At 42.5% G+C, this 18,476-nt stretch overlaps 1 protein-coding gene across 12 annotated transcripts in view; it reads right to left on the reverse strand.

Moving 5' to 3' along the window:
- Positions 1-18,476, reverse strand: part of DNMBP (dynamin binding protein) — a 153,606-nt gene that overhangs the window by 90,246 nt on the left and 44,884 nt on the right. For 11 of the 12 annotated variants that reach the window (XM_082408054.1, XM_082408055.1, XM_082408056.1 and 8 more), the window contains one exon: positions 10,055-12,058. The exons of the other annotated variant lie outside the window; for it this stretch is intronic. In XM_082408054.1, coding sequence (XP_082264180.1) covers positions 10,055-12,058 — 2,004 coding nt within the window. The remainder of the gene's footprint in view (positions 1-10,054; positions 12,059-18,476) is intronic. 12 annotated transcript variants of the gene reach the window in all.

Raw genomic sequence — 18,476 nt, forward strand, 5'->3', positions numbered from 1 at the left:
ATGTGGACAATTTTGGGAACTGGAAAAAGTGTATAAAAGCACCTAGCACATTGTTTGACAAAGTATAAGCGCTCATTTATTTATAATTGCTGTCATCATCCTACTCTTTCAGTTCCTATCTTCCAGACAGCGCAGTCCCTGGGCCTCTTCTCTTTTTCTCTATCTATACTTTTTTTGTTTTTTTAAGTAATCTCATTAAATGTCATGACTTTATTTTATTTTATTTTTTTTTTAAACATCTTTATTGAAGTATAATTGCTTCACAATGGTGTGTTAGTTTCTGCTTTATAACAAAGTGAATCAGCTACAGATATACACGCGTTCCCATATCTCCTCCCTCCCGAATCTCCCTCCCTCCCACCCTCCCCATCCCACTCCCCCAGGTGGTCACAAAGCACCGTGCTGATCTCCCTGTGCTATGCGGCTGCTTCCCACTAGCTATCTATTTTACATTTGGTAGTGTATATATGTCCATGTCATGACTTTAAATAACGTCTATGTGCTGAAAGAATTTATGTCTATGTGCTGTCAAAATTCATTTGTCCCAAATTTATGTCTCCAGGCCTAACTCCTCTGAACTCTGGCCTGTGTATCAAATTGTGCAGTTGACCTCTGCCTCGTCCCACCTCCCCCACCAACCAGAGCCTCCTGCACTCTTCACCATTAATTGAGAAATTACTGGCAACTCCAATCCTTCCAGTTGCTCAATCTCAGGGTCATCCTCATCTCTTTCACCTCACATCCAATCCACCAGCAAGTCCTACTGGCTCCAACTCAAATATACCTTATATATGATGCTCAAAATAACTGATCACTTCTCCTCAACCCTACTCTGCCATTCTGGTGCAAGCTACCATCACCTCTTGCCTGGATCATTACAGTAGCCTCCTAACTGGTCTCTCTGCCTCTGCATTTCTGTCTTTTCTCAACGCCACAGCCAGAGTGACTCTGTAAAGTTCTAAGTCAGATCATGTTGCTCCCCTGCTCAGAACCTTCCTGGGGCTTCTCATCTTACTCCGAATGATGGGCTACAAAGCCCATGCCTTTGCTCGAGTTGAACTGGCCTCCTTGCTATTCCTCAAACAACAGGCACACTCTTATACTTGCTGTTCTAGCTGCCTGAAATAATCTCCCCCAACCCCCAAAATGGCTTGGCTGGCTTCCTACAATCATTCAGATCTTCACTCAAAAGTCACTTCCCTGATTCCATAGGTTCTTTTGCCTCCTAATAATACATATATTTTAATTTATTGTTTGTCTCTCCCCATGGGGGCAGAGATCACTGCTGTAACTCTAGAACGCTGCCTGGAATATAGCAGGAGCTCAACAGTATTTATTGAATAAATGACTGCCCCAGAGTTTTTCATCTTTGGGGTCTTGCTACATCTGGTAAAGTGAACAGCAGTAGTCAACACGCTCAGGTAGCCAGTGGCAGCAGGAATGCCTGTGGCTGAGGCAGGAGGCTAGCTAGAGGTAGGTCCTTTCACTAAGTGCTGCAAAGCCTGGGTGAAATCTGACCCATACTTGAAGTCCCTGGAGCTATTCCAGTTTCTCCACCCCTCCGCCTGGAGCTGAGGTGAAGAAATGTTCACAAAGCCACACTACAAACTGCAAAGACTAGTGAGTCATGGGCTAATTATAAGTAAGTTAACCATTCCTAGCTACGTTTCTTGACATACATTAAACCCTGTCTCCTAAAAGGAAAACTAGCTTCTGTCCTGAATCAACATGGACTCTGAATGGCTTCTGACTATGGTTGCTGTTTTATGGATTTATACCAAGATAAAATCCATTACAAGTAACTGAGCTAATTTTTACTGAGCCATCAACCTGAATTAGATGTTACAAAGGCCGAGGATATTGGGTTTTTTCTTATGTACTGACAAACTAGAAAGAAAAATCATTATTTCTTTTACATGAACTTTTATATCTTGAAAGACCACAAAACATTTTACCTTTTAAACTCTATTACCTTTTACTAGTTTGGGAAAGAATTCTTATACCTGAGGCATTCCAAGGAGTCTTCAGAATAATAAATTGCTTCTGTATGTAGAAAAACTATACTTTCAATTTTTTTTTTTTTAATTATTTATTTATTTATTTTTGGCTGTGTTGGGTCTTCATTTCTGTGCGAGGGCTTCCTCTAGTTGTGGCAAGCGGGGGCCTCTCACTATCGCGGCCTCTCTTGTTGCGGAGCACAGGCTCCAGACGCGCAGGCTCAGTAATTGTGGCTCACAGGCCCAGTTGCTCCACGGCATGTGGGATATTCCCAGAACAGGGCTCGAACCCATGTCCCCTGCATTGGCAGGCATATTCTCAACCACTGCGCCACCAGGGAAGCCCTATACTTTCAATTTTTAAAAATCTGTCTGGAATATTATGTATCACTTCAGTGTAAAGATTTTTTTTTTTTTTTTAAAGATGTTATTATTCCATATCAGTCATTCTCCGACTGGTTAACCTAATGGCTCTCTTTAGTGGACCTTAGATCTCACCCAATATCTTGGTGAAAATGTTACTTTCCTGAAAAACATATTCTGATTTGATGTGCAACAGTCATTTAAAATTCAAATTAAAAATTACCCCGAGAGTCTCTGGTCAACCTTCTTCCTGGCATTACCTTAAGGGGAGACGTTTAGGAGGAAGGTTCCTGATGCGGAAGAGGCTGACTCTACAATTTACCATCCACTGCACTGATTTAGAACAACAGGGTCTTGGCCCACACGGGAATTAACTATGGCCATAATTCAAAGGCAGCAAGACAGAGAGACAGTGTGATTAAATACAGAGGTCAATATCAGTATGATCACTAGAGTTTCAAAGATACACAAATATGAATGATACTATGACTATATCCTTTTTATTAATCAGTGTATAGCCAGTGCCTGGGTCATACTATGTGCTGAAGAAGTGTTTGCTGAGTAAAGAAATGAATGTACAACCCTGACTGTCCAATTCAGGCATGTGAACCTCTCCTCGAGGTAGAAAAGGACTATGATATGCTAAAATGAGATTCTCTCAGGGCCACAGGATGTAGTTCTAATAAGGACTTCTAAAAGTAACTTGTACTGGTAAATCTGAAAAGTCTGTGGACTAACCCTGAATATTTCTACTGCTTCAGAAGCCAAACTATTTATCAGATTTGAAGGTACCATTTTTGGTTTTGTTTTTGTTTTGGCCATGCCCCGCAGCTTGCAGGATCTCAGTTCCCCGACCAGGGGTTAAACCCGGGCCATGGCAGTGAAAGTCCGGAATCCTAACCACTAGGCCACCAGGGAACTCAATTATTATTATATGCTTAAATTATTAAGCAATTTTTTACTCTGAAGACTCCTTGGAATGCCTCAGGTGTAAGAATTCTTTCCCAAACTAGTAAAAGGTACTGTGTTTTAGATATGGACTTCTACTCATTAATTAGCAACTCATTTGACCAGAAGCTCCTGGAAGGCAGACAACACATCTATGTTTATTACTATATACCCTGCCCTTAACACAGTGCCTGGCACATGGTAAAAACTTAACCAACATTTGCTGGATGAATGAGTGATTGACTCGATACCATCCTGAAGCCTACAATGACATATCATTCCCCAACACACTATACTCAAAAATGCCTCCTAGTATTCTACCCTGACTCTACATGATAATTCCAAACTTAAAACTCCTAATTCTCAGACATAGCCAAACACTGGCTTATCTAAAACTACTAATAATGGACCTTCTATTTCCAATAATTGAAGTTTAGGCCAACCGTCTCACAGAAAGAAAGCTTAAAAAGTTAGACGAACTATTTTTAAAAAACTATCAACACAATGACAAGATAGTAGAGTACAGGCCAAAACCAAAAGGAAAACTAGAATCCAGAGAGGTAAATAACCACAGAAACTACAATGCCCTGGGGCATCTACCAGTCCCAGAAAACTCAGCTTTTGTTTCAATGGCCCTCTGGGGAGAAGAGGTCAATAACCCAAAGCCCAAGGCAAGGTAAGGAGTCTAAAAGGAGACCTTTTCTATAATAAGCTAAGATTCCAGAGACTCCTGAGAGAGAATCAGAACTGGACCAGCCCTCCTGCAAAATTACATCTCGGGCTCTAATACCTTCACCGTCCAAGGTACTTTAAGCCTTGAAATTAGTTTAAGGTGGAGGTGGACTGAGAATGATATCGTTTCCATGTGGGAATTCCTCCTCAGCGTTGCTTAGGGAATTTATATGTCTTTCTGAATCGTAAGAAAAAAATCAGCCAAGAAATCTGGAAAAAAAGGAGAAAATACTATAATTCTCTGTGAGAATAAAGCTTAACAATAAATGTAGCGACATTACTGGTTTAAAAGAATCTACCAGTGTCAAGTTGAAAGCAAGAGCAGAAAATACTGACCCACAGAGTGAAGATTAAGGTTGACCGGGACAAAAGTACATAGGAGAAAAGTGACTAGGATCTAATCAGTTAGTATTGCTTTTAACTGTTGCTATGTTATGAATGTGTTTATAAAGCACGTGTGTTCATGGCCCTGAGTGCTAACAGTGAGTCACTCTTGCAAATAAAATAAATACTAATAAGCTTATTTGCACAGTATATTTTATATAAACCTTGTAAGTGATGGTCCAAGAAATATCAAATTTTAGAAGTAAAATAAGTCCTTAAATTGGCAATTCCGACACATGATTCTGTGTAGCGTTGAATCTCACTCAGAGGCAAATGTTACATTATTTTAATACTACTCAAAAATGTTTGCTCAGTGTTTTCCAGTGTTTGTATTTGCTATAGGTTATAGTTCTTTGTAAGTATTTTAACAAGAGAAATGCAGAGAAGATGTGAATATTAATATTGAATCATTATATTGTATTACCTGAAATTAACATCATATTGTATGTTAATTATTTCAATTAAAAAATTTTTTAAAGATGTGAATATTGTCACAAATTTATTGTCTAAAATTTGAATTAGCAAAACAATATTGATTCCAATGGCAAAGTCAAAATCAGAGCAAGTAGACAAAATATTTTCACTGTTAAAAAAGAACATAGGGACTTCCCTGTTAGCGCAGTGGTTAAGAATCCGCCTGCCAATGCAGGAGACATGGGTTTGAGCCCTGGTCCGGGAAGATCCCACATGCCACGGAGCAGCTAAGCCCATGCGCCACAACTATTGATCCAGTGCTCTAGAGCCCGTGAGCCACAATTACTGAGCCTGTTTGCCACAACTGCTGAAGCCCGTGCACCTAGAGCCCATGCTCCGCAACAAGAGAAGCCACTACAATGAGAAACCTGCTCACTGCAACGAAGAGTGTCCCCCGCTCGCCGCAACTAGAGAAAGCCCGTGTGCAGCAACGAAGACCCAATGCAGCCACAAATAAATTAATTAATAAATTAATTAAAAAAAAAAAGAATATAAGAATACATATGTATAACTGAATCACTTTGCTGTACAGCAGAAATTAACACAACATTGTAAATCACCTATACTTCATTAAGATTTTTAAAAAAGAAATACTCAATGCAAATAGTCGCTAGAAAATAAAAAAAGAAAACCTGTCTGTACAAAAAAAAAAAAAAAAAAAGAAAGATTATGAGCTTATGCAAAGCAACATGTACCCTAATGGCCCCACCTGAAGATGTTTTTGGATACATTCTTAACACTCAACCAACATCAAAGGAAACTTTTTTCTATGTCTGGAATATTAGTCACAAAACAAAGATCAATCCCATCAGATAGGGCAACTAATACTTTGTGTATTTAAAATTTTGTTTTAAAAATCACTTTTAAATACTAAATATTTGTGGTATGATTTTACAGTTTTTAAATTATTTTTATTTAACATTTATTTTGTGTTAATGTTCCCTTCTTTTAATGTTTTATATTATCAGATGTCTAGTATCATGTTAATTTTCTAATTTTGATAAATATTTTTGAGTTATGTAAGATATTAGGGTTAGGGGAACTCTACTATCTCTGCAACTTCTCTATAAATCCAAAATTATTTTAAAGTAAAAAGTAAAAAATATTTCAAAGTTTATTATCAGGTAGAGAATAATTTTACATGTCATTAAAATATATTATCTCATAATATTTTGGTTCATAATAATAAAAAATTATGCATTTATTTCATATATATGTGTATATATACATAAAATCTCTGAAACTTTTAGTATAATCCTAAAACAGGAAAATTGTTCACTGTTGATTATTACAGTCATACTGTTATTACTTAAGAACATGTAAATAAAAGAGTTTTTTTTAAAAATACAGAATAATTTATAATTTTAGGAATTACCAGGAATTCCAATTTCTTGTTCCTGAATCTCAAAGATTACTATCCTTCAGGAATTTGGAAACGTTAGCTGACCAGAAGCAGCTGACAGAAATAAGTGCAAATCCTCTCTGGAGACAGGTGCCTTTATCCCCGGTCTTAATGTTTTCCTAATACTATGACTAGCACACAGTAAAAGGTAACCAGACACACAAGGAGTCTAGACCACATGAATGAGAACCATGTGACACCAAAAACAGTCCCACTAAGACTTAATATCTTGGAATTATCATATGCAGACTATAAAATAACTATTCTTACCATAGGTAAAGAAAATAAAAAACAAGCTGAAAGATACCTACTGGAAACAGAAAACTATAAAAGGTAACATATCAGATTTGAAAAAAAAATAGAGCTTCTAGGAAATGAGTCCTCATGACATCATAATGCCAGAGTTTTAAGAAGGAGCAATATGAAGAATAGTATAAAGGCTATATATATTTAGGTGTGAGCTATACGTAAATCTATATACCATCCTATACTTAAATTGAATCCATTCAATGTATTCCCTGTTGATCTAACTAGATTCACACTTATACGCATAAGGTGGAGCTGAATGTAAACAAAACAGTCATGTGTATCCTGCTCTAAAACCACCAAGCACAAACCAGAGCAGTCAGTTGACTACAGTTCAAATAAATAAAGTCATACCCTTTCTTCTTATACTTAAGTCTTGCAAATTAGAAGTGCCTCTTGGGGTTTCCCTGGTGGCGCAGTGGTTGGGAGTCCGCCTGCCAATGCAGGGGACATGGGTTCAAGCCCCGGTCCGGGAAGATCCCACATGCCGCGAAGCAACTAAGCCCATGTGCCACAACTACTGAGCCTGCGCTCCTAGAGCCCGCGAGTCACAACTACCGAAACTGCGTGCCGCGACTACTGAAGCCCACGTGCCTAGAGCCCGCGCTCCGCAACGGGAGAAGCCACCGCGGTGAGAGGCCTGTGCACCTCAACGAAGAGTAGCCCCCGCTCGCCTCAACTGGAGAAAGCCTGCGCACAGCAACAAAGACCCAAGACCTAACACAGCCAAAAATAAATAAATTAATTTAAAAAAAAAAAAAAGAAGTGCTTCTTAATTATATTTTCTTCTAATTTCTCAAACCCCTATTAAATGCCTACCACGTGATAAGCATAGCTAGGCATTTATCCATACATTTTCTTATTTAAAAAAAGAAGAAAAAAAAAAAAGAGGAGGAAGGAGGAGCAATAGCTACAATAAAACCTAATTTTGGGTCTGGCACAGCACTGGACTATTTTGCTACCATTAACTGTGTCTGACAAGGGGACCAGCATCTCAGCACCGACAGTCCTTAGCTCTCCAGTAGTCCAAGTTCAAAGTAACAACGGAGGAAGGAGATCTTTGAAAGTTCTGGAAGGTAGAGCAGAAACTTCAATTTCATTCAGTTAAACTAAATTCAATTCACCAAGTATTTACTGAGTCTACTACCTGTTGGACACTATACCAGGTGTGTGGGAAATGACAAACCAACTAATGTACAGTATCTGTCTTCTCATTAGGCTTCAAATTTTCAAGAGGCATATAAACAACTAAATATAATATCAATCAGGATTAGATAAATACTGTATCGAAAGTTCTTTAAATCTTATGCCTTAAATTTCAAGGTTAGAGATTGTATGGGACTGGATTGGAGGGGTAAAGCCTGGTGCTCAAACTGATTAATTCTGCCTCTTTCAAGGGACTGCTTATATTGCTGGATATACTTTTTATGAAGACAGAAAAAGATGACCTGAAGAGGAACTGTCAGTGATTGCAAGAAATAAGTAATTTCATCATACTAGCAATTGATATAAATAATACACCTATTGAAAAGCAATCAAGTCAATATTAACACAGCCAATGCTGTATTTGGTGAATGCAAATAAAGAAAAGTTTCCTGATTAAGACTATACACACCTACTGCAGGTCTTTCACAGCATTAAACTTTTAGAACTCAAAAAAAACCCAAAAAACATAGTAAGAACACCAGCTGAATTGTTAAATTAGTTCTGAAAAAGAAGGTCAATCGAATAAAAAAGAATACCAGTTTCATCCCTCAGTACCAGTCCATTACTCCATATAGTCCTTTAAAAACACTGCACACTGTTTTTATGCAAAGAAGACATAATATTTCTCTGGAACACTACTAATTCTAATAAGTATCATTATTGAGAAATTCTTGCTACCTGGAATTTGGGAGAGTTTTGTTCTGTCACCTGTATATCTAATGCAAGAACAGTTTACAAGTATATCTCAAAACTCGTATGTATGGAAGGTGATGGAGAATCTGGGGCTTGCTATGGCTTTGAGGATGTAGCGCTGAGCCAAAGTTCCCTCAGGATTCCTTTTCAGGCACTCTGAAATCGTCAAGGTATCTGGCATTCCCCAAGAGTTCAGATACTCATATTAAATGAACACCCTCTTGAGGACATATCTAAGTGCTCACCCTTGTGCTTTACCTTGAGAGCAAATGTCACCACTGCCCTGTTGAGCACAAATGACCCAGGGGCCCAGTGACCTGGCTGGTCCCTAATTCATCACCTTGCATGTACTCCAGGACACCCTCCCAGGGCCATGCCTCTGAGTTTGGAGTTCCTGCACAACTGTGCCCACTTGCACAGCAATTCTTGCCTGAGCATATTTTAGACAGAGGTTTCCTCTCTTTCTGTAATCCGTCTGCTTTCCATCTTTCAGAAAATTACTCAATTTCTGGCCTTCTGATAATACTCTTTCTTCTTGGAATTTATTATTATTATTTTTTCATTCACTTTTAGAGATCTAAGGGACAAGGGGAAGTTGGTATGTGTACTTGGTCTGCCATCTTGACTTGGTCTCTCTGGGCCACCATTACCTTGTTTTTATTTATTAGGATCCTGCAACTCCTAGATCCACAGAGTGCTTTTTATTACTGACTTTCCTAAGGACATGTAGGTTCAGAGCTCTCTGGCACGCATGCCAAAGGGCATGCATGCAGTCATGCTCTCCTCAGGCCCTAGACCAGTTGCTATTATCTCACTCTTTTCTTCTTCCTACTTTATAAATTATTTCTCCTGATAGGCTGGTGAATACAAATGAAGTCTCCAGAGCCTGGTCACCCCCAAGTTAAGAGACAGCATTTGAATTTTTGAATGTGCAAGGTGGGAAACAGTAAACCATAGTAGTTAAAGACATGGGCTCAATTCCCGGTTCCCTTAGCAAGCTACTTAATCTCTACAAGTCTTGGTTTCCTCATCTATAAAGTAGCCATATGAATTAACCCAGTACCTTCAAGGTAGCTGTGAAGATTCTTTGTGACAAATGCTTATTAATACATTAATAAATGTTTGTTATTATTATTATTATTGAAACTTAGTCCCTGGACCACAAAGATACAACATATCATTTTCTCACGAGTCTTAGCCTGGAAATCGTCAGTCCTGAGCAGAGTCTGGTTAAAGAAAGTTATATCTGGGGACTTCCATCTGCACAACTGCTACGGATGTCACAGAGGTACAGGAGGTATAAATGTCACTGAGGTCTGAGCTTTTTTACCTGAGCAGCAAATGGAGTTAGGAGGCTATAGTGGTCATAGGATACATTCAGACAGAGCCATCTAATTGTGGTGACAGAGTGAGAAATTAGGTAATAAAAAGCAAACCATTCCTTAATTGTCCATCATAGATGGTAACATATCCCTAAAAACCTGGGTAGGCTGTTACTTGGACTTGCCAGTGTCAAGAAACAAGTATATACTATCTCCTCATCACTTACCTCTAAGTTGCTGGAGTTCCATGTTCAAACTCTCAATGTTACTCTCGTAGAACTCAAGATTCTCAGGGGTCTCTGCCCTTAGTGATTCCTCTTGCTTCTCCTCCAACAGTAAGTTCAGCTCTTCTTGAGCCCTGCAGCACATATCCAAGTCCTGTTCCATCTCCTGAATCCTCACCAAGACTAAGGGACACTGGGAAGTCTGGTCCAAAGTCTTCTCCATGTTCTCAGGGCCCTCCTTTTCTAGGGTCTCCCAGCCAGGACGGTTACAGGTTAGGAGCTTGGGGGGTACTGCATTCGTTCTCTGCTGGGCCGAGGGAGGCAGGGGAGCGGGGCGAGAGGGTCGCATTGCCAAGGGTGGTTCCGGTCTCAGGTTCTGGTCCACTGGCAAATGAGGAGCAGTGGATGCTGGAGTACAGGGACGGGGTGGCGGTGGCCTTAGAGCCTTTCTCCTCTCGGGCAGCTCCTGCTGGATGATTAGCTTCGAGGAACCTCGGAAAATATCCTTTTCGGAGTTAAAGTCCATGATTGAAAAGTGGCGCAAAATTTTATCTGGTTCTGTGCCGAGCCCTGACAAGCTCTTCTCAAACTCTATCAGTTGTTGTGTCAACTTAGAATCCAGGTCCGTGTTGCCGTCTCCCTGTGAAAGTGCCATTGCTTCCACAGCAGGTGCCTTGTCTTGCAGACCAGGCTTCATCTCTGATCTCTCTGATGCAGAGCAAAAGCTGGAAGCATTTTCTTTGGGTGTGAGGTGCTTTTTCACACACCGCGCCATGCCCTGGAGTTGAGGGCTCAACTGGCTGGGTCTGACTGCCCTGGAGGCTAAACGGGAAAAGGTGCTGTGAAGAGGTGGCACTGGCTTCTGAAGGGTTTTCGGCTGGGAGTATGTTCTTCTGGGAGGTAGGCTGCAGTAGTCTCTAGTCCTTGCTTCTAGAGGAAGAGGGTCAGAGTACTGGTCGGGGCACGGGTTGCTTCCTCCTCCTATAGAATAATACTGGTTTTTCTGCAATTCGGGATGAAAAGGTACTGGAGTTTGGGACGCAACACCATTGACCACCTCTGAAGGATCCTTTGTGGAAGAGTATTTGGCAAGAAGCTGTTCGTGCCCTGAACCTGTGCTTCTTGGGGGCCCTTCTGAGGTGCCCGTGTTCCAGTGAGAGTTTTTGTCTTCTTCATACTCAGAAGTCAGATGCTCCAATGGGGAAGTGGATGTTTCAGAAATAACTGAGTTGGACTTCTCTGCTTTATACTCAGGAGATTCATGTCTTGTTCCTTCCACTTCTAAGGAGTTCTCCGAACAATCCAAAGATGTGTCAGGGATGTTGGTATGGCTGCTTTCCTGCGGCAGATCCATGGTTTCCTCCACCCTTGCTTGAGGACATAACTTTACAAAGCGGTAAGGAAAGATGCCTGTCCTGCCCTTCAGTGATCCTTCTAGCCAGCCATCTTCCAGGGTCCCCAGGATTCGGATTTTATCGCCTACTTCGAAATCCAACTCATTTGGCTCCAGGGCTTGGAATCTGTAGAGGGCAATCCCGTAGGTGGCTGGCTGCTCGCCTTCCTCTTCTGGCTGTCTCTCTTCTCCTGTGTTGGTATCTACTTCACCGTTAGTAATGCAGTCATCGCAATTTCCAGAACTTACTGACTCATCCACAGTCCTCAGGGGCCCCAAAAGCTCTACAAAACCTTCCGGAAAAATGCCTCTTCGACCCTCTAACTCCCCTTCAAACCAGCCTGGTTCAGGAACTCCAATAATGGTAATCACATCCCCTTCTCTGAAGTCCAGCTCCTCATCCAGCTGGGCAGAGAGCCCCATCAGTGCCCGGGCTTGTCCCATTGAATACTCGGGAATCTGGAGAAGGGCACTCTGTGAGTGCCACTGCCGACTCTGTGAGGAGAGGCAGAGCTCCCTAACACATGAGGACGGGAAGAAGCCCCGGGCACCCCAGCAGCTCCGGCCCTGCAGCCAGCCGGCAGTGGGAGTGCCATCGAGAACCACTAGGTCACCTGAAGAAAGAGAAGAGAAGCAAAGATAATGACCTCGGTTATCACCTCAGCAGGATACTGGTATAACTAATAGTGCAACTCATCATCTTAAATAGCTACCAAATTCAAGGGAATATAAACCTAGAGTTTTAAGTGCATGAACACTTTTTGACAATTTAGTGACAATACAGTGAACATTCCTGTAAACCCATGGTTTTCAAAATGTGGTCTGCGGAACCCTGGGGGTGGATCCCTAAGATCCTTTCAGAGGGTCTGTGAGGTCAAAACTATCATATTTTCTTCATACACTTCATATACTTCAGCCAAAACAATGTAACGTGGCAAACTGAATATAGATTCAAGTAAAAGAATCTAGACTTCTTCTATTAAACCAAATATTAAAGACATCTGCAAAAAATGCAAACCAATGTTACTCTTCTCACTAAATTTTTTTTGGGTAGGAAACTAGTTATTTTTCATAAACTGTTATTTATGTTATTAATGCTAATATGAGTTTTTAAAAATAAACTGATAATTTAAAAAATGTCTCAGCTTTAACAGCTAATATGGTAAATATCAATAGACTCACACAAGCAAGTGCTCTTTAGGGTCTCAAAAACTTCTAAGAATGTAAAGGGATCCTGAGATCAAAAAGTTTGAGAAATGCTACTACCAACAATAGTCTGTACCACTGGATTCATTTATAAACGATGAAGAATATATTCATGGCCACTATAGTCCTTTGAATAGATGGATCTAATTTCTCACACCAAATTATATTCAATATCAAAAATCGAACAAAGAAAGAAATCTTCAGGAATGGGTTGGAAGTGCAGGGTGTGGACAACAAACTGTTCATTTATTTTCTCCAGAGCCCTTTTTTTTTTTTTTAAACATCTTTATTGGAGTATAATTGCTTTACAACGGTGTGTTAGTTTCTGCTTTATAACAAAGTGAATCAGCTATACATATACATATATCCCCATATCTCTTCCCTCTTGCGTCTCCCTCCCACCCTCCTTATCCCACCCCTCTAGGTGGTCACAAAGCACAAAGCTGATCTCCCTGTGCTATGCGGCTGCTTCCCACTAGCTATCAGTTTTACATTTGGTAGTGTATATATGTCCATGCCACTCTCTCACTTTGTTAGAGCCCTTCTTGAACTCTCCTTATCCTGAAAATACATCATAATGAAATCTTAGAAGAATGTTCTAGTAATCGGCAGTTTGTTTTTGAAAATAACCAGTAGTTCCAATATTGTAGTTTCAGGCTATCTTCACAAAATATAATCTAAACAGTTAGCATCTGCCTTATTATTGAAGAAGGTGAGGCAAGGATTTGCCCCAGTTAAAAAATTACCCTATAGTTTTGCAGCAAATTGTTTTGCAGCAAACTTTTAATTATCTGATTATGAACTATTCATTTTGTAGATTATCAGTTTTAATTTTTTTAACTAGCTCCACGCTTCTAACTTCCTTTTGTCCTCTAATTTCTTCTCTCAAAATATTTATTCCATTCGTCCTTACTCTTTGCTACCTCATCCAACTCCCATCATCTCACTCTTTTAAACCTCGCCCCAGACACTGTCTCTTCCAGTCTACCAAATGATTCATGCCAAACTAAGATTACAAATGTACCCATTTTATCATATCCCTCCCCTGCTCAAACGTTTACCATGAAGGCTTCTTCCTACCACCTAAGGCTTCTACTCTAATAATCCTATTCTTACTACCTGAAATATATTTAAAAAAATAAGTTTGCTGTGGACACTCTCCAAAGAGGTTTAGTTAACTAAGCTACCAAAAGGCTACTCTTATGTTTTCACCTCAGTGCAAACCGGTATTCACATCCAGTCACAACCTCCCCCGGCCCCATCCCCAGCTATCCAATATTATCTCACCTCTGAGACCCTATTCCACACAAGGGGACTTTCATTGTCTCCTATAGAAGCCTCTCCATCTGAAACCTCAGCATGCTTCCCTGATAAACCTTAGAAGCCTACACACATCTTGGCCATCTGTAGCCTACTAAAGAAATTATCACTTATATCAACAATTTTGATACTTGTATTTTTATATACTACACAGCTTCTAATGTAAGATTTTGCATTTACTGGTAGGCACCCAATACATTTTCACTGATTTCATACTGTTTTGCTTAGATGTCCCTGAAAATAGGGTCTTGGTCCTGTATTTCTATTTTCCTTTAATTTCTGATTCAATAACCATTGGTCAGAGCTTGGGGTCCTGAGAATTACAAGTGACTTTTCCCCCCACTAGTTCTAAGGCCATTACATCAGGACCACAGAGGGAATTCACTGGAGACATGGCTACTGTTCAGACACAGTAGGTCTTTTGGCGATTAAGAATAAAAGCGTGGTCCATTAGCCGCGCCCCGGCGGTTGCCGAGGCCGGCGTGGTGGAGTTGCAAAAGCTGCGGGTGCGGAGGAGCTGTGGAGCCGACCCCGCGAGCCGGGAGCATGAGGACCTGGTGTCTGTGTCAGATTTGTACCTGCGGGTCGGATTCTCATCCTTATGAAATAGTCAAACAGCCTCACCATGCACCAGAAGAGTATAAACCAAAGCAGGGGGAGATTGATCTTGGTACTACCTACAAACGGCATCTTAATTCTTATAAAGTGCAGCGTGTGGCAATAGCTCGGCCTTTGGAGAGACAAGTTAAAAAAGGGAAGTTGGATACTGTCCCAACCTATAAAGAGTCATTGTGGATGGAATGGGGGAAATACAGATACAGAAACCTACAAAGAAAGAACAAGGAATATATGGATGTTCTGTCGCTAATCATCTCGGTTCGGATGTGGAAAGTTCTTCTGTGCTGTATGCAGAGGCACCTGTCATCTTGTCTATTGGAAGAAATATCACCAGACCGGAGCACAGCCATCTCTCCGTCGTGATTGGAGGCATCGTGGAAGCACCCCAGCGAGCAAACGTGACCATCCAATGTCCTGTAAAAGTGGATCCCTGTTGTTGCAGAATGTTTCCCTTGAAAGTGAAGGAACCTACGTCTGTACAGCCACCAATGCTCTTGGAAAGGCGATGGCATCATCCATCCTCCACTTGCTGGAGACTTTCTGGGAGCTTGGTAGCTGGACACATTGTTCTGCCACTTGCGGCCACTTGGGAGCCCGAGTTCAGAGACCCCAGTGTGTAATGGCCAACGGGCAGGAAGTGAGTGAGGCCTTCTGTGAGCACCTCCAGAAGCCGCTGGCTGGGTTCCAGCCCTGTAACATCTGGGACTGCCCCTCGAGGTGGTTCACGGGCACGTGGTCAGAGTGCTCTGTGTCTTGCGGTGAAGGATTCCGCAGTCGGCAAGTGACCTGTAAATGCACGAGAGCCAATGGAACTGTGCAGGTGATGCCTCCGAGAGCATGTGCCCCCAGAGAGAGGCCTCTGGGAAGAAGACCCTGCTCCAGTCACCCGTGTGTTCAAGGGCTTACTGAACCAGGGAACCAGCTGTTCTGATTAAGTCCAAGCACTACATGGCTGCACACTTGTCTCACTGGAAAATGCACAGCCCCAATTCTGTGCAGGGACGACGCAAAGCAGAGTGTGATACATCTTTCTGGAGCATCAAGTTTATTAACTAAAATTGGAAGAACCAAGGAGTTCTTGGAACAAGAACTATCCCCCTCCCCCACCAACACGGAAGACAGAAGAGTAGGGGAGGGGAGACGTGCCCCAGGAATGACAGTCCAGTCTCTGAAGTTTCACCCAGGTGGGGGTTGAGGGGCAGACCTGCAGCCATAGTGGCCTCGCTTTCGGTCGCCCGGGCTGCTGCGGACCATCCTCTGAGCTGGCCAGGGTCTTGGATACGATGCTTCTGAAGGCCGTGCAGAGAACACACTCATCTTCCACTGGACCGGGCCCCAGGGAGCGCGACGGCCTGACCTTCCTGCCTCGGTCATCCATGGGGTTCACATGGGCTCACTTTATTATGACGCCTCTTGCTGGGCAGCTTGCAACAAAGATGTTTTAAAATAAAGTTCCAGATTCTCCCAGCCACCCCTTGCTTTTTCTGGCTGTGGCCAGAGAGAGTGGATGAGGACACACTCTCAGGCTGCCCAGTGTGGGAGGACCTTCCAGTGTTGGACACACCCAGGGGGCAGCTGGTTCCCTCTGGGGCTCCAATCCTGCTGCTGCTGGAGGTGGATGTCCCAGTGCCACACTGGGGGGCTGGGCTGGGGGTGGCAGTCCTCGACTCCAGGCTGGGTGGGGGACAGGCAGACTCACCGGTCTTCTGCCCTGCCTGCTGGTCTTCCTGCAGCTGCACATTTTTTCTCTGGTAGAGCCACCTGGTTTGCAGGGAGGACACCACAGGGCTTGGAGAAGGCTCAAGTTCACTGCCACTGAGGTCCCCAGAAGAGAAGGGCTTTACAGTTATGATGGAGACCCCCACCTTGGGTTTCACGGAGCTCATACTGCCTGTTCCAGTGTCCTGGATCTGGTTGCAAGTCAAGCCCGGAGTCCTCACCATTGTCACCTCCAGGTCCTCTTCACAGGGTGGCTCATGGTCACCCATGGATGCCTCACGAGGTCAGGTAAGGTGCCTCTGTCACTGGGGTTGAGGGCAATCATTTTTTGTAATAGATCCCTTATCTCCAAAGACAGATAAGGTGGGATGGGGTACTGCCCTTGTAGGATTTGCTTCCGCAGCTCCTGTAAGTCTTTTCCCACAAAGGGCCGGGACCCAGTTACCATGGTGTAGAGCACTACTCCTAGGCTCCACACGTCCACTGCAGGGCCGCTGGAGCTCTGCCCCAGGAGGAGTTCCGGGGCAGCATAAGGGACTGTGCCGCAGATCGTGTCCAGTAGGCCAGTGTCATCACACTTGTTGCTGAGGCCAAAGTCTGTAAGTTTGATATTCATGTTGGAATCAAAGAGGAGGTTCATTGGCTTCAGGTCCCGGTGCACGATGCCCCTCTGGTGGCAGTGCTGCAGGGCGGAGACCAGCTGCTGGAACGGGCCTCGGGCCTCCGCCTCTGTCATACGGCCATGGATCTTCAAATAGCGGTACATGTCCCCCCCACTGAGGTACTCCATCACCAGGAAAAATGTCTCCTCTGTGTCAATCACCCCCAGCAGTTTTACAATATTGGGGTGATTCAGAGCCTTCATACTGCACACTTCCCAGGAAAGTGCCTGGACACTTGAGAAGTTCTGACGCCTTTTCTTAATGACCTTGACAGCCACCTGTGTCCCGGTCAGAATGTGCCGGGCCAACTTCACTTTACCGAAGGTGCCTTCACCAATGGTGCGGAGGATCTCGAAGTCATCAATATGAACCTCCTTGTCAGCAGATTTGGCTGTGAGGCCCTGCATCATGGTGATCTGCTAACTACACTGACTGACAGCACTACCTAGCAATGCTAACTACGCTAACTAACAATGCTAACTGTACTAACAGGGCTAAGTGTGCTGTCTCTACTAACAACGCTAACTATGCTAACTGTACCAACAGCGCTAACTAGTACTAACTACACTAACTACGCTAATAAACTATTAACTATACCAACTGTGCTAACTATACCAACAATACTGACTATGCTAACTGTAGAAAGAAAAATGAGACAAATAAAAAAGAGTAGAGAAAAGAGAAAAAAAATCAACAAAATGGCAGAAACAAGGAAAAAACAAGCTAACTGTAGGTCCAAGGCCGTCAGGTCACCAAAAGCAGCTTCCTGGGCTCTAAGGACCAAAAACCTGGGCCCAGCTGTCTCTTTTACAGGGCTTTGTGAAGTACATCACAGTGGTGCACTCTGAGGTCAGAGCAAGAAATGGACCCATCACAGCTGGGGATAAACCACAGTGGTTTTCTCACTTTTTTGAGTTCAAGGCCCCTTTACACTTAGGAAAAAGGATCCCAAAGAAATTTTTCTTCACGTGTGTTATTAGATATTGGTATTCACTTTGTTATAAATTAAAATCTGTAGGATACTTCAGTGGCCTTTTTATTTCTAGTTTGAAAATGTGTAATAATTTTAAAGACCTCATAATGTCTACACTTGAAATATTCAATTCCTTTTCCTTAAATTCTGGTCTCAAAATAATGTTACAACTTAACTGACTTCACGATACTATACAAAATGTTCTGTTGCATAAGGCATGATAAAGTACATTATGAAAGTCTATGAAGCTGAGAGAAGATTTCCCAGGAAGGTGGGTCATGAGCAGATTTCTCATCAGGAGCCTTGGAGGCCAGATGGCATGGCTCAATGTACTTGAAGTGTTGAAGGAAAGAAACCGTCAACCAAGAATCCTATATCTAGCAAAACTTTCCTTCGAAAATGAGGGAGAAATCAAGACATTCCCAGTTAATCAAGAGTTGAGAGAGTTCTTAACCACCAGCCCCGCCTGCCACAGGGAGTTCTTCAGGTTGGAGTCAAGGACCCTGGACAGTAACTCAAAGCCTTATGAAGCGG

This window comes from Balaenoptera borealis (assembly GCF_965194805.1).
Source record: "Balaenoptera borealis genome assembly, chromosome: 10".
Classification (NCBI taxonomy): Eukaryota; Metazoa; Chordata; class Mammalia; order Artiodactyla; family Balaenopteridae; genus Balaenoptera; species Balaenoptera borealis.